Raw genomic sequence first — 16,180 nt, 5'->3', positions numbered from 1 at the left:
TGAACTTTTCACTGGAACCTAACTAATGGGCATACGCGATTTTTTCACAGACACACGAAATTCTCAAGAAACCCTGCAGAAGTGGGTGTTTTTGAAGTAATTTACAAGTTTTCATGCCTTTATGTGTAAAATCTGTATGAAAAATGCATTTCATTCTTTTTGTGTGTAAAATCTGTATGAAAAATGCATTTCATGCTTTTATGTGTAAAATCTGTATAAAAATGCATTTCATGTTTTAATGTGCAAAATCTCTATGAAAAATGCATTTCATGCTTTCATGTGTAAAATCTCTATGAAAAATGCATTTAATGCTTTCATGTGTAAAGTCTCTATGGAAAATGCATTTCATGCTTTCATGTGTAAAATCTGTATCGAAAATGTATTATTTTTATTTTTGTACATGCATAAATATGATGCAAAGGTAATTTCAGTACATTCACTTAGTGTACTTTTACAAGATGTGATACCCATTTGCAAAGTTACTGCACTTTTCAAAGATGATATCCCTGCAGAAAATGCTTGTTTAATGTTTGAAGTACATTTATAAGTTTTCATGCTTTTAACTGTAAAATCGATATGGAAAATTTATATTTATATTTCTGTACATAAATATCATACAAGTATTATGTCCATTTGCAAAGTCTTTGTCACAAGGACTTTACATGACCTGAGATGAGGTTGTTCGGTCGCGCTCATTTGATAAAACGAATTCGTTAATGTAATATCAGAGATGTAACCAAGAGTTGTATAAGTGTCATTCTTTGAAAATTACTCTGTTCACCTCGGAGATAAGTGCTGGTGCAATCTGTATGTGCATGTAATTACAGCACGTTCAGTTGGTGTACTTTTACAAGATGTGATACCCTTAGTTACTGCATTTTTCAAGTATGATACCCCTGTAGAAAGTGTGTTTAAATTTTAAGTTTTTGTGTTTTTAGGTGTAAAATCAGAATGGAAAATTTGTATTTATGTATTTGCGTATAAATACGATACAAAAGCAGTACAGTTACTTTATTACAGTATCTCTCTCTCTCTCATTCATAGTTAGCACTCAAACATACTTTTACAACTTATTATTTCTCTGTACGTCATTACCTGTACAGTATATAATTTTAAATTGATTGAATTTTACCTGTACTGTACTACCTTCTAAGAACATTATGTACATGTTTTCGATATTTTATGGATTTGTACTTTTGTTGACTGACACATGACGTTTTGCCTAGTGATGCAAAGAAAACGGCTTTTACGCTTTAAGTGACAAAGAAAACGGCATCCAATGAATTAGGGGTAACATTAGTATACGTACGTACCTACTGTAAATGCGCTATTATGAAACTGTGCAGTACTCAATTTTTATGTCAACCATTTACTGTATTCCTTTTTTAAGGGTAATAAGTTAAATTTTAAATAAAATTACACTAACTTCAGTTCATTTAAAAGTTAGCTTAATACTTTGGGAGCATGATTAGGGTCATATTTAGTACTTAAACTCTGGAAATAAACATTTATTAGCATCTTTAAAGACCATGCCAAACTTACGCGAAAATTCACCTTGCATGAGGGGCTCCAGAACCTAACTCACAGAAGACTGTATATATATATATATATATATATATATATATATATATATATATATATATATATATATATATATATATATATATATATATATATATATATATATATATATATATATATATATATATATATATATATATATATATATATATATATATATATATATATATATATATATATATATATATATATATATATATATATATATATATATATATATATATATATATATATATATATATATACATATATGTATACATTCTAATGTAGATTCTACTGGTCACTTTTACCAGATACATATGTAATTCTAATAGCCACAATGCCCTCTTAAATTCTCCAATTCTTCGCGCTTTTTTTGGATATGCTTGTAACTATGAAGCCGTAAGATCCAAACGTAAGAAATTGGAGAGACTGTGATGGCCGGCCGCGGGAAACGAACCAGCGTCACCTATAATCACAAGGAGGTCGCATTGCCGACCTGACCACGAGAAGGATAAAAGTCTATTACCTCTCGTACATACATACCCGTCATTTTCAGATATATTTATTAGAGCTGGAATAGACCCATCCTCACCATCGTAGCCAAGTGGGCAATCGTTTTTATTGCTTTTTAGGCTGAAATATGTATGTAGAATCAACTGGTCACTTTTACTAGACACATGTGTAATTCTAATAGCCACAATGGCCTCTTAACTTCTCGAATTCTTCGCGCTTTTTTGGAAATGCTTGTAACTACAAAGCCATAAGATCCAAACGCAAGTAATTGAAGAGACTGTGGTGACCGGTCGCGGGAAACGAACCCGCATCACCTATAATCACAAGGAGGTTGCATTGCCGACCTGACCACGAGAAGGATAAAAGTCTATTACCTCTCGTACATACCAATACCTGTCATTTTTAGATATATTTATTGGAGTTGGAATAGACTCATCCTCACCATCATTTTTATTGCTTTTAGGCTGAAATATATATGTAGAATCTACTGGTCACTTTTACCAGACATATATGTAATTCTAGTAGCCAAAATGCCCTCTTAATTTCTTGAATTCTTCACGTAGCAACAGACTTTTATCCCTCTCGTGGTCAGGTCGGCAACGCGACCTCCTTGTGATTATAGGTGATGCGGGTTAATTTCCCGTGACCAGCCATCACAGTCTCTTCAATTTCTTGCGTTTGGATCTTACGGCTTCGTAGCTGCAAGCATATCCAAAAATGCGGGAAGAATTCGAGAAATTAAGAGGGCATTGTGGCTATTAGAATTACATGTGTGTCTGGTAAAAGTGACCAGTAGATTCTACATATATATTTCAGCCTAAAAAGCAATAAAAACGATTGCCCACTTGGCTACGATGGTAATGATGGGTCTATTCCAGCTCTAATAAATATATCTAAAAATGACAGGTATATGTATGTATGAGAGATAATAGACTTTTATCCTTCTCGTGGTCAGGTCGGCAACGCGACCTCCTTGTGAGTATAGGTGACGCGGGTTTGTTTCCCACGACCGGCCATCACAATCTCTTCAGTTTCTTGCGTTTGGATCTTACGGCTTCATAGTTACAAGCATATCCAAAAAAAAGCTCGAAGAATTCGAGAAGTTTAGAGGGCATTGTGGCTATTAGAATTACATATGTGTCTGGTAAAAGTGACCAGTAGATTCTACATATATGTATATATATGTATATAAAGTGAACCCCCAGTATTCGTGGGGGATGCATCCCACACCCCGCCGCAAATAGCTAAAATCCGTGAATACTTAAAACCCCTCTAAAAACACTTAGAACTGCCCATTTTGATAGTTTAAACACAGAAAAACTCTGTAAAAATGCATATACCTGAGTATTTTAATAGTTTTATCACAAAAAGTGCATTTATTCATGAAAATTATATGAAAATACAGTAATTAGTGAATATATCTCAGTGAAAAAAATACCGCTGAATGGGCTTAATTTTCCATAAAAATGGCTAGATATGTTCTACAGAGAAACCCACGAACGCGTGAGTCCGCGAATCATGAGAACGCGAATACAGGGGTTTACTGTATACTGATATATATATATATATATATATATATATATATATATATATATATATATATATATATATATATATATATATATATATATATATATATATACCAGAATATTGGGTAAATTCGGACGAGGGTGAGCTCGGACGTTTTTTCAAAAAAATGTTACATTAGAATCCTATTCCTATTATTTTCCTCTCTTTATTATGGCAATATCTTTTCCTAATGTTAAGTTTATGTATGGAAAAAATACATTTGAGCAGTATTAGTTTTTTTTTTTTAATGTTGAAAAACTTCTCCTGTAAAAAACAACCCAAAGCATGTAGAATGAACTGGGAGGTGTCATTTTGTTAAAAAATAAGTAGATTGGACATGCAAATCACGAATTTGCATCATCTGCATGTTAAGTATACTTAATTGGGCATTTAAATGATTCATATTTTTTTTTTATTAAAAATGGTGTTGTGTTTGGACAGGTATAAAAGGTAAAGCTTCTGCAAGATGACAGGATACCGAGACAATTAGCTCTAACTAGACTGGCATTTCCCGAATCGGGAGCACGGGAGAGGAGGCGGGATGGAAGTTCGAAGAAAAGACTTGCAGAGACCTAAGGAAATACCGTAGATACTTCTCCTGAAGGAATCCATTCTCAGGTCTCGGCAATGTCACTGCCAGCTCCAGAGGCTCGATAAGTATCATTTCGTCCACGCATCAGCAGTCGGAGAACTTCTTCCCGGTTGATACTTCTTTTCTCTCTTCCCTTCTTCCCTCCTCCCATATGGAAAAGAGGGTGGAAAGAGACAGTTATGTGCACTTTCCTAGAAGGGAAGAGGAGGACTATGTGTTCTGCAATCTTCTTCCGAAGCCTGGGACTTCTTAGGAGTTGAACCTTTGTCCAAAGGACAAGGCAGTGCCCAGTACAAACCTTGATTACTGCGGTATCTAGCAAATCTCTGAAAGAGAAAGGCAGAACCAAGTAAAGGTTCATTCCCAAGGGTCGAGCCAACTCGGGACCTACAAAACCGGAGATCCAAATTGGGACAAATTCCTTCTAAGCACCAGAATTGCCCACAGAACTGCAGTCAGTAAGACCCTCCCAGGCAAGAAGAATTCGTATTCTGTCGAGGCAGGGGAGAAGCTTGGTGTCTCAACCTGAATGAACTCCCTGTCTGAAGAAAAGAACTCGTCTGGTCGAGAACGCTCTCGGAAACCAGGACCGCGGCGGTCACCGACACTCTCGGACCCTCGGGAACTGCAAGGGTTGCGAGTGATGAAGATTACTCACTGGGGGAGCCGCAGACCCGTCCCAGGGATCCTCGCACCAACGAATCGGTGCGAAGTTCTCCAAAAACACGAGGGCAATCGCAACTTGAAGAGGAAGACCCTCGCTGTTTCCAAAGCATGAAACTCCTGTACCTCTCCACTTGGAGGGAGACCTTGACAGATCCCATGAAGCCCTCCTCAGCTGCCTGGTTGTGCTACGAGAGAATCGGGAGACCGACACCCAAAGCACGCCAGGCAGCCAAACTCCGAACATAAGTTCATCGGAGCTCTCTCTGTCCATCTCACGCCTCTCAGAACAATCAAGAGGAAAAGAGAACAGGTGAGGAGAAAGAATACCCCTACCTGTCCTGTCAGTAAGGCCAGCAGGAGAGGCGGACCATGAGCGATAATCAAACGAAGGATATTACTGCCACAAGGGGGAAGAAGAGCGCTTGTTCTGTGGCAAAGCGCTTTTCTGGGAAGAGCAGAAAGTTCATCGAACAGAGCCGAGAACCCATTCAGAAAAACCGAGTGGGGCCGAGCCGAGATGCACTGAACCGAGCCGCACCAAGCCAGTCTTGCAAGCGCAACCAGGGGCTGGGCGGGGCGGGCAAGCCAAGCGAGCCGAGCCAGTCTCGCAAGGGGAACCAGGGGCTGGGCGGGGCAGGCAAGCCGAGCCGAGCCAATCACGCAAACACGATCGGCACTGGACAGGGCAGAACTCGTCTGCCGTGAACTAGCGCTAGTTTCCTGAACTCTAAACTCCTTCAAGAAGAAGGTTCAAAGGGGAATTCTGTGTCTTCTTGTGGTGGAATACAAACCCACAAACAAAACAACACACAACACTCACCCTGATCTTCGGTTGCTGGAGATGGATAAAGGTCCACGGTCGCCAATCACACCACACAAAAACCACAAAACAAAACTTAAAACCGACCCTCCACCAACAACGAACGAAAAAAAAAAAGAAGAGACACATGAACCATATACACAACAAGAACAGCACACTAACAAGAAAACCAACAACTCTCAAAAGCACACAAAAAACTGTCCAAGACCAAACGACTGACCGGCACTAGCTCTGACTCAAGACTCTCTTAAAAACCGAAAAATCCTTCACATATTCCACAGACAGACAGCGCCGTAAACAAACTAACGACCTCATCCCTCTTCCAACAACCGAAGCACTCACTAACGACAATTACACTCGCTCGCTCTCTCTCTCTCTCTCTCTCTCTCTCTCTCTCTCTCTCTCTCTCTCTCTCTCTCTCTCACACACACAGAACATTGGGAAATGCTAACTATAAACAAAATTATTCATCCCTCTATAATTCTCCCCCCTTTTAGCATTTCCCAACCAACACCTTTCACACTGCATTCAAATCGCCTTACGCAACACCCACGGATGCTCACTGGCAGGTCCTCTAGATCGCGTTCGCGGGCACGCAATCATTCTCTCAGAATCACTCTCGCTTCTAGCAACATTCAAATTCACATCTTCTCCTCCATTCTCTCTCAGATTCACGCTTTCTTCTTCACTACTACCGCTCTCAATTTCATCCACAATCTCATCTATACCCTCTAACTCGTTCCCAAATACCTCCCCCAATTCTTCAACTAACCCATCCCATTCGCTCATTGACCTTTCCAACTCTTGCAACGATTCATTCATGCTTTCAATCACTCGTATATTACTGCTACACTCTCTTACTCTTACACTTTCACTCACCTCCAACCGTTCACTAACCCCTACACGTTCAGTCAACTCAGCTATATCAAACCCGCATATGCTATACGTTCTATTCATACCATCCCATTCATCCGTATTACATGCTTTATCACTCATTTCCACTTTGGCACTCACACCCCTATCACACAACTTACGACCATTCCGTTCACTTACGTTCTTCCCTTTCTTACGTTTCCTACCATACTCTATCAAAACAAATTGCTGATCCTCATGCAACAACCCCTCACGTACATGCATCACACGCACCGCTTGCATCCTGGAGGATCCACCCATTTGAACCCCCTTCACACTCAGTTTCCCGAATTCGCTGTCACAGTCACCCTCTTTCGTCTACATACACTTGATACATGCCCTTCCATTCCACATTCGACACATTTCGCTCTCGGTTCTGAACACATTCTCGCATAATGCCCATTCTTACCACAGTTGCCATATATTACATTCAGTCGGGTACCCCTACAACCATTAGCAATATGACCCACCTGTCCACACCTGTAGCATTTAACCCCCCTATCTTTCGACACTCACTTACCAAATGTCCCGATTGCCCACACCGAAACACGCTCCTACAGCCCACCTACACTCATTCTTTGTATGTCCTTCCTTTCCACATCTAAAACACTTCGCCGACTTCCACTCACCGACCTTCCCTTTGTACACTACTATCCCTAACCCGTCCAACCCATTGTTCCCTTACAAACCCACCATTCATCCTCCCTGGCACCTCCACATTACTTGCTCTTACACTCCTATCTATTACACTATCGCCATTCTCATTGGGCCCCTCAACACTGCATCCCTAAAGCTTCCAAACTCTGGCACTCTCATCTACCCCAGCCCTTACACTCACACTTCTGCTCTCTTTTATAACCCTGTCAAGCTCATAATCTTCTACAATTTCCAAAATTTCTCCCCAAGTCAACCTTTCATTCGTCCATCTTTTCTTCTCCTTCTGCTTCAAGTTCACAAATTCTCTAACTCCATCTGGCACTGTCCCTAACAACTTCCGTACTAACTCCTTACATTCATCTATCCCATCATCCCCAAACTTCTTCCTTGCCAACGTCTCCAGCCTACAAGCATACAGTGACAAGGTTTCCCAGCTTTAATTCTTGCCTCATCAAATTCATTCTTCCTCTTATACTTAACACTCGCTTTCATACGCCTCGCTTGCTCAACTAGTCTAGCTTTCACCTTGTCATACTCAACATCTCCCACACTCATAATAACCCTATACATATCAAGCAAAAACCCAGTCAAATATTCTCCTAATTCTTGCACCCACACTCTCTTACTCTCCCCATACTTATCCTGACAAAACCTTTCATACTCCCTAAAGAAATCATGCACATCCCTACTTCCATACTCATTATACCTTTCACACCGGGTACCTCCTCACATACATAGCCTTTCTCATTTCTTTCTCACTTTTTCACTTTCACTCTTTCCTGTTTCATACCCTCTTCTGAATACAAAGAGTCCACTTCCGCACTTACATTCATCTTACTCATTACACTCTTCTTCCCTTTTTTATCCACTTTTATCCATTCACCTCCATCCACCTCACTATCACTACTGCCTTCACCCTCTCCCTTCTTTCCTGCCTTTCCCACTTCCTTACCCTTCTTACCAGTTTCCTTTCCTTTCCCTTCTTCCCTTTTTCTTCCCCTGACTTATCCTTACTTTCCCTCTGTTCCTTCCCTTGCTTTTCATTCCCCTTTTCCTTACCCTGCCTCTCATTCTCTCGTTTCTTACTTCCTATTCCCATATCACTTTCATCACTCACGCTTCCATTCACTTCTTCCTCCTTTTCTTTCTCTCTTGCCCCTTCACACGTTCCAGGGAACCTGCCTCCAACAGCCCCTTCTCCAAAAACACCCTTGAACATACCTTTCACCATTTCTTCCACACTTTTCATCATTCCCTCCAACTTTTATCCACCCTCTCTTCTGACTCTTTCATCTCCCCTTTCATTTCCTCTTTCACTCCTTTTACCAATGATCCCATCTCTTCCAACTGCAGCCTCAAGTTCTCATTCTCACTCCTCAACCATGCATTTTCCTCTCTTGCCAGCCACAACTCCTCTCTCAACCTCACCAGTTCCTCTTCCATCCTTTCCTCCAGTCACACCACCCGCCACCAATCTTAATTGCAGCTGCAACACCAGCCGCCCCACGCTGGGTGCCAAATATTATGTGGCGGAATACAAACCCACAAACAAAACAACACACAACACTCACCCTGATCTTCGGTTGCTGGAGATGGATAATGGTCCACGGTCGCCAATCACACCACACAAAAACCACAAAACAAAACTTAAAACCGACCCTCCACCAACAACGAACGAAAAAAAAAAAAAATGAGACACATGAACCATATACACAACAAGAACAGCACACTAACAAGAAAACCAACAACTCTCAAAAGCACACAAAAAACTGTCCAAGACCAAACGACTGACTGGCACTAGCTCTGACTCAAGACTCTCTTAAAAACCGAAAAATCCTTCACATATTCCACAGACAGACAGCGCCGTAAACAAACTAACAACCTCATCCCTCTTCCAACAACCGAAGCACTCACTAACGACACTTACACTCGCTCGCTCGCTCTCTCTCTCTCTCTCTCTCACACACACACAGAACGTTGGGAAATGCTAACTACAAACAAATTTATTCATCCCTCCAGCATGTTCAAACCCTAAGGTTTGAGACACAAGGAAGAACCCCGGCCAAGCAACCGAAGCACCTGGCGGGCAGTATTGAGACACCTGGCATCTCGGCACCCAGACACCTGGCGTCTTGGCACTTTCTCTCGTCCCATGCCTCTTGTCAGGAGAGCACTCGTGATTCACAGAATTCAAGCGACCCACGAGACTCCCAAAAATCGGGAGCGGGTGCTTTCGGTTTCCTAAGAAATCGAAAAGAGCCAGGCACAGAACCAGTCTTAGACGCAGACTTCTAAGACTGGCAACGAGGGCGCGGCCTCTTGAGGCCGCACTCTCACAGCTGCCGAAACGCCAGACCCCTCAGGAGAATGCGAATCGGATTCCGCCCAAGGGCGGAAAGAGCCAACAAGAGAAACTTGTGTCCCGGAAGACAGCAGTCCCTTAGAAGTCCTGCAGGACTCCTTAAGGGAATCTCTTCCCTGCTTCTTCTGATGTTCGAACCGATAGGATTGAGACACCAGACTGGGAACCTGACCGAGCACTGGTAAACACACGGGGAACGCTTGTGGTGCTGGCAGGAAGTGCTGAGACACCTGAGAGCCTCTGCCCTTTCTCTCGCACTACTCCCGAACTGGGCCGGGGAGAGTACTCTCTAGACCAAATTGGGATACTCGATATTCCATAGAATATCGAGCACTCGGAGCAGCTCGCGAAAGAGCGCCCAAAGCAGCCACCGTCTTAGAGGTGGAACCTCTAGGACTAGGAACGGGACCTCAAAACGAAGTCTGTGCACCTGTGGCTCCCGAAACACAAAACCCACGGCTATGCGAATCAGTTTCCTAACCCGAAGGTCAGGAAGAGCCAATGAGAGATCCACTGCCTACTCGGAAGGGGGCATTCCCTAGACGTCCAAGGGCATCAAGGGTAAAGAAGCAGCCTTCCTCTCCTTTGACCGACGGAGGTCTGTCTGGATTCCGGGACCCCCCTTGGACCTTGGGAGAGGAAGGGAAGAGGCAGAAGATGAAATCGAAGATAAGTTGAAGAAGACGGTGGCTACTCCAACATCTTCTACAGGATGGTGGACATGAAACATCATAACCTCCAGGGCAGCTAGGCAGGGACACAATGGAAGCAGCCCCGGGCACGACCACCAGGAGAAGCAGCAGGCACGATCAGGACAGCTGATGCAGGAGCTCTGGAAGCAGTTCGGAAGGCAGGAGCTACAGCAACAGCCAGGAACGTCACATGAAAGTCACCAGCAGCGACAGGAACAATCAGGGCGGCTGCGGCAGGAGACCAGGTACAGCCACCCAGAGACTGTCATCGAGTTAACAGGAGCATAACACATGGAACAGCAGTAGCAGATGGACCACAGATATGCAGAGGCAGTGCCACGGCATACATGAAGGCCAGCAATGACAGCAATCGATCCACATCGGCGGGAACAGAGTCGGAACGATCCCAACGTGGAACTGTCATTCCAACCAGGTACTGTGGTCGGTCCTGAAGCAACAATGAATGAACGTCGAGACTTCATCATGCAAGATATCCCCTGAGATATCCAGCCAACTACTGCTACGTCTGCGATGCTCACTGTTGACCTGAAAGAAAAAGCAAAGACGACTAGTAGAGGGAGATTCCTCTCGCTACGAAGGGAACTGCCCTTCACAGCAAGAAGTGGCCCCTAGAAGAGGTCGCCTGACTGCCCATGGCCCACCTCTACCCTTCAAAGAGGGTGAAGGAGAGAAGGAAGAATCTACAGGGAAAGAAAAGGGCAGAGGGGAGGCCACCGAGGGCACCGTGGAAGTGGCTTACCGACGACGCCCGCAACCTCCCCCCTACACAACTCTAAGCGCAGGCGGCAAAAACAACACTCAGCACAAGCAGGAAGGAAGTAGTGATGCTCCTTGTACACGGAGGGCAGGAGCCCAGGATGGGAAGCGTATTCTTACATCCCGATCAATGTAGGGGAGCGGAGATATTACGACCCAATCTAATATCTCCAAACATACAGGGGAACGCCTTCAGTATCTAAATAAAGGGCTACAGGAAGAGAAGCATTACCAATCAGTTATGCTTCTCAAAATACGCCCTTGGCCGTCAAACCCAAGACACGGTGCAGGGAACGACGGCATATGCAAGGTTATCACAAATTGTGGGTTTACACAAGCAATATATACACAAAATACAGAAAGATCCCACCAGGATAATAAGAGCTTAACGACAGTCAGGCAGAGAGATCCGAAACCACGTCTGCAACACATGACGGCCGAAAGCAAACTGGAATCTTTACATCCGGGCAGGCAGGTATTCCTGCCTACCTGGTGGTAGTTACTGCCAGAACCACCTTGCTCAAGAGTTTAATGGCTGTTTCCTGCCTAGGCTGAAAGTAATTCCTAATGTAAATGACCTCAGGTTTGTACATTGTGTTGAAACAAATTCAGGTTTAGATTACATCAAGGAAATGTTAGGTTAAGATGCAACTGTGTTAAGATAAGGATGGACAGGGAGACCCCAAGAGACAAATAATAATCTATGTCAGCTTGCGGAAATAGCTCGCATACTAACTTTTTACTTCATAGGCTATGACAGGTTACACATACAGTGATGGCACAAACCCTAGTGGTCCCAACACTGCACTCACTTCAGTTAGCCTCGCTTATATGGAACTTTGGCTATTAGCTGATCGCCTAACCGAGCTACAAAATGGAATTGGAATATCCTATGAAATTTAGGATAGAGGCCAAGAAGTGGGACCTATGACGTCATTCAGTGGTGAAAGAGGAATTGAGAGTAAAACGGTTTTCAAGATGTAACAGGAGGAAAACTCGCAGCTGCAATATGAAACAATCATTAGGCTAGGAGAGGGTGGAAAGTAAGATGGAAGAAAGATAAAATGGACGGAGGTGCAACAAAATTGGTTGCAGCTATGGGCTGATGGGGCACTGTAGAGAACTTGAAGTAATGCCTGCAGTAAACCTCACACTGACGGCACTAGGCTACCCCCTTACAGGTTAACAGCGTTAGGTTAAGCTAGCTCATCCCACCGTGGCCTAGCTGCCCTCATCAGGCTAGCCTGGCTCATGGCTAACCTTTAAAAATCACGTGTTGATAATTATTAATATTTAACTGACTATGTATATTAGAACGCTACAGGCTATTGGGGGTTAGACTATAGCCTTACCTCAAACCCCAAAACGTGAGTGATGAGGTCCTTGGTCAGCGCGTCAAACTTTCCCTGGTGGGCCATCTTATTTGACAAGCAGCAGCCGTTATTTCGCCTACGAATCGTTGTTATATTCACGGTTATATACACCTCAGCATTATAAGCTTAATATAACATTGCCGTGACTGAGAATCAATCAGTACCGCGCATTTGTTGTTGTTGCTGTAGACCTGAATAATGTCTAGAGCAAAGAACCGTTCAAATGTTTTGACAGTTGTCTACAGATCTGATAAAAACCTAGATAGGAGATTTACATAAAATTGAGGGATAGATGAATTTTACATTGTTATTGATTTACATAAGAGAATGTCTATTTCCGTTTGTGAAAAACAACATCAAGGCAAGTTTGATCAAATAATCAGATGAAAATTAACGCTAACTTCATGTAAAAATCAATCTAAACTTTCCTTATTTTCCCATGGCTTCTGTGGTAAAATCTACAAAAAAGGGTCCCTCGGTCCAATGTGGGTTCACGGGTTCCTTAGATAAGACCAGAAAGAGGCTTATTCAGAATACTGTAGACACCTGGAAACCACCAGAATAGGATCCCTCAGCCGGACATGAAATTCAAGGCTCCCTCTGGAATCCCAAGATGGATTCCGAATATCCATTTTTGGTATCACATACCCAGATAAAAACTCGAGATGGCTGACAACTTGATGTATTACCTAAACGAACTGTAAGAACTCTTCAAGCAGTGAGCGTAATTATTGTGGGCTACAGGATTTTAGAAGTTAAGTCTATGTCCTATCGTATGAGGACTCCACTGGAACGTAGGCGATACCAAGTCAAAAAGTCCCACAAGCACAGTTTACGTTTTTATTAAAATATATTTACAGTTTGAAAATGAGGGATGTACTGCATATCCCCTAGAAAAGTCTTTAATCAATCAATGAGGTTTGTCACATACGAAATCTCACTGAAAAGATTCTGCCTTTTGGGAATGTTCATATTACGTATTGAGTTAAATACAGTAGACAGTTGCTAAATTTTTACGTTTTCCGGAGATTACCTTCATCACATAACATCATCAATAAACATAAAATCTACTAGTCACTTTTCACCAGATACGTGTGTAATTGTAATAACCACAATTCCCTCTTAACCTTTTGGAAAAGCTTGTCACTACGATGCCTTAGATCCAAATGCAAGGTTATGAAGTATTTCTGACGTCCGTGGCAGGATTCGAACCCACATCCAGAGTATCAGAACGAGATCACACTGCCGCCCTGAACACGAGAGGATAAGAGTCGAATTCAAATACATTTTACAGAGCTGCAATAGACCCATCTTCACCATTGTAGCCAAGTGGGCATGTCTATAGCGATCAGTTTCCAAGAATTAAAGTTTATAAAAAAAAAAAAAATACGTCGTCTAAATTAAAGATTTTTTCCATTTTTCATAACTAATATACACATAGATTTCACAAAAGATTCCCTCGTTATGCAATATCTTGGTAGAATAAAGGGTGTAAAGAAGGATTAAGCTGGGAATTTATTTTGAGAATTTTTAAGTATATAAATAAAACTGTCAGTAAAAACATCTAATTGTCATTGATCTGTTTAGAGAATACCACACAACGAGAGAGAGAGAGAGAGAGAGAGAGAGAGAGAGAGAGAGAGAGAGAGAGAGAGAGAGAGAGAGAGAGAGAGAGAGAGAGAACTTGATTTCTGTGACAAGACCAGAAGAAGAAGTAGTGATACAATCAGCACGGCACCGCCGGTGTTAGAAGAGGAACAAAATTGCTCACCTGTTATGCTCCAAGAAAAACAAAAAGATAGCAAAAAAAAAAAAAGCCAGTACGACAGTTGTCATTTTCTTAGGAGGAACAGTAGGAAATTGAGGGAAGGAGCTCACCAACCTGTAAAGCAGGGTTGGGAGTTATGTTTGTGCAATAAAGGAAAAAAAAGGTGTCTTAACTTCTTTAACTTCCAGCGAAACACAGGAAAGGACGAAGTTTATCAGATTACCGAGCAATGATGGGGAAAATAAAAAAACACCACATCGGTAATTAACAACAACAACAACAACAACAACAACAACAATAATAATAATAATAATAATAATAATAATAATAATAATAATAATAATAATAATAGAATACCAGAAAATGGCGCAGAGGAAAACACCATCAGCTTCCTAAAAAGATACAATGCGCAACTGGAATACAGCACTTACAAGCTCTGGGATAAGACTAGCAGAGGTTAACATCAGGAGAGGGATCTTTCAAGGCGACTCACTGTCCCCACTGCTCTTTGTAGTAGCCTTGATTCCCATGACAAAAGTACTACAGAAGATGGATGCTGGGTGCCAGTTCAAGAAAGAAGGCAACAGAATTAACCATCTGATGTTCATGGACGACATCAAACTGCATGGAAAGAGCATCAAGGAAATTGATACCCTAATCCAGACTGTAAGAACTGTATCTGGGGGCATCAGGGTGGAGTTTGGAATAGAAAAATGCGCCTTGGTCAACATACAAAAAGGCAAAGTAACAAGGACCAGACGGGAATAGCATCAAACACATAGATGAGACAGAATACAAATACCTGGGAATAATAGGAGTGGATATAAAACACAAAGAGATGAAGGACACGATCAGGAAAGAATATATGCAGAGACTTAAGGCGATACTCAAGTCAAAACTCAACGCCGGAAACATGACGAAGGACATAAGCACATGAGAAGTACCAGTAATCAGATACAGCGCAGGAGTAGTGGAGTGGACGAAGCCTGAACTCCTCAGCATAGACCAGAAAACTAGGAAAAACATGACAATACACAAAGCACTACACCCAAGATCAAATCAGACAGATATACATAACACGAAAGGAAGGAGGGAGAGGGCTACTAAGCATAGAGGACTGCGTAAACATCGAGAACAGAGCACTGGGGCAATTTCTGAAAACCAGTGAACACCCGTGGCTAAGGAGTTCATGGGAAGAAGGACTGATAAAAGTAGACGAAGACCCAGAAATATACAGAGACAGGAGAATGAAAAACTGAACAGAGGAATGGCACAACAAACCAGTGCACGGACAGTACATGAGACAGACAAAAGAACTGGCCACCGATGAAACATGGCAATGGCTACAGAGGGGAGAACTCAAGAAGGAAGCAGAAGGAATGCTAACAGCGGCACAAGATCAGGCTCTAAGAACCAGACATATCCAAAGAACAATAGATGGAAATAACATCTCACCCATTTGCAGGAAGTGCAGTATGAAAGACGAGACTATAAACCACATAGCAAGCGAATGTCCGGCTCTTTCACAGATTCAGTACAAAAAGAGGCACGATTCAGTAGCAAAAGCCCTCCACAGGAGCCTGTGCAAGAAACACCAGCTAGCTTGCAGTAATAAGTGATGCGAACACCAACCTGATGGAATGATAGAAAACAATCAGGCAAAGATCCTCTGGTGCTATGGTATCAGAACAGATAGGGTGCTACATGCCAATAGACGAGATGTGACGTTAATTGACAAAATCAAGAAGAAAGTATCACTCATTGATGTGGCAATACCATGGGACACCAGAGTAGATGGAAAAGAAAGATAAAAAATTGGTAAGTAGTAAGACTTGATAATAGAAGTAAGAAGGATATGGAATATGGCAGTGGAAATTGTACCCATAATCATAGGAACACTAGGCACGGTCCCAAGA

The 16,180-nt window shown here is 42.2% G+C and overlaps 1 protein-coding gene across 3 annotated transcripts in view; it reads right to left on the bottom strand.

The window, feature by feature from the left end:
* Positions 1 to 12,736, bottom strand: part of LOC136847063 (gamma-tubulin complex component 5-like) — a 326,992-nt gene extending 314,256 nt beyond the window's left edge. Inside the window, exon 1 of one of the 3 annotated variants that reach the window (XM_067118322.1) lies at positions 12,476 to 12,736. In XM_067118322.1, the coding sequence (XP_066974423.1) occupies positions 12,476 to 12,541 (66 nt within the window). In that variant the 5' untranslated portion in view covers positions 12,542 to 12,736. The remainder of the gene's footprint in view (positions 1 to 12,475) is intronic. The other 2 variants (XM_067118323.1, XM_067118324.1) reach the window with 2 other exon arrangements.
* Positions 12,737 to 16,180: the final 3,444 nt, after the last annotated feature.

Source organism: Macrobrachium rosenbergii, chromosome 16, assembly GCF_040412425.1.
Source record: "Macrobrachium rosenbergii isolate ZJJX-2024 chromosome 16, ASM4041242v1, whole genome shotgun sequence".
Lineage (NCBI taxonomy): Eukaryota > Metazoa > Arthropoda > Malacostraca > Decapoda > Palaemonidae > Macrobrachium > Macrobrachium rosenbergii.
This window is presented reverse-complemented; position numbering and strand designations above follow the sequence as displayed.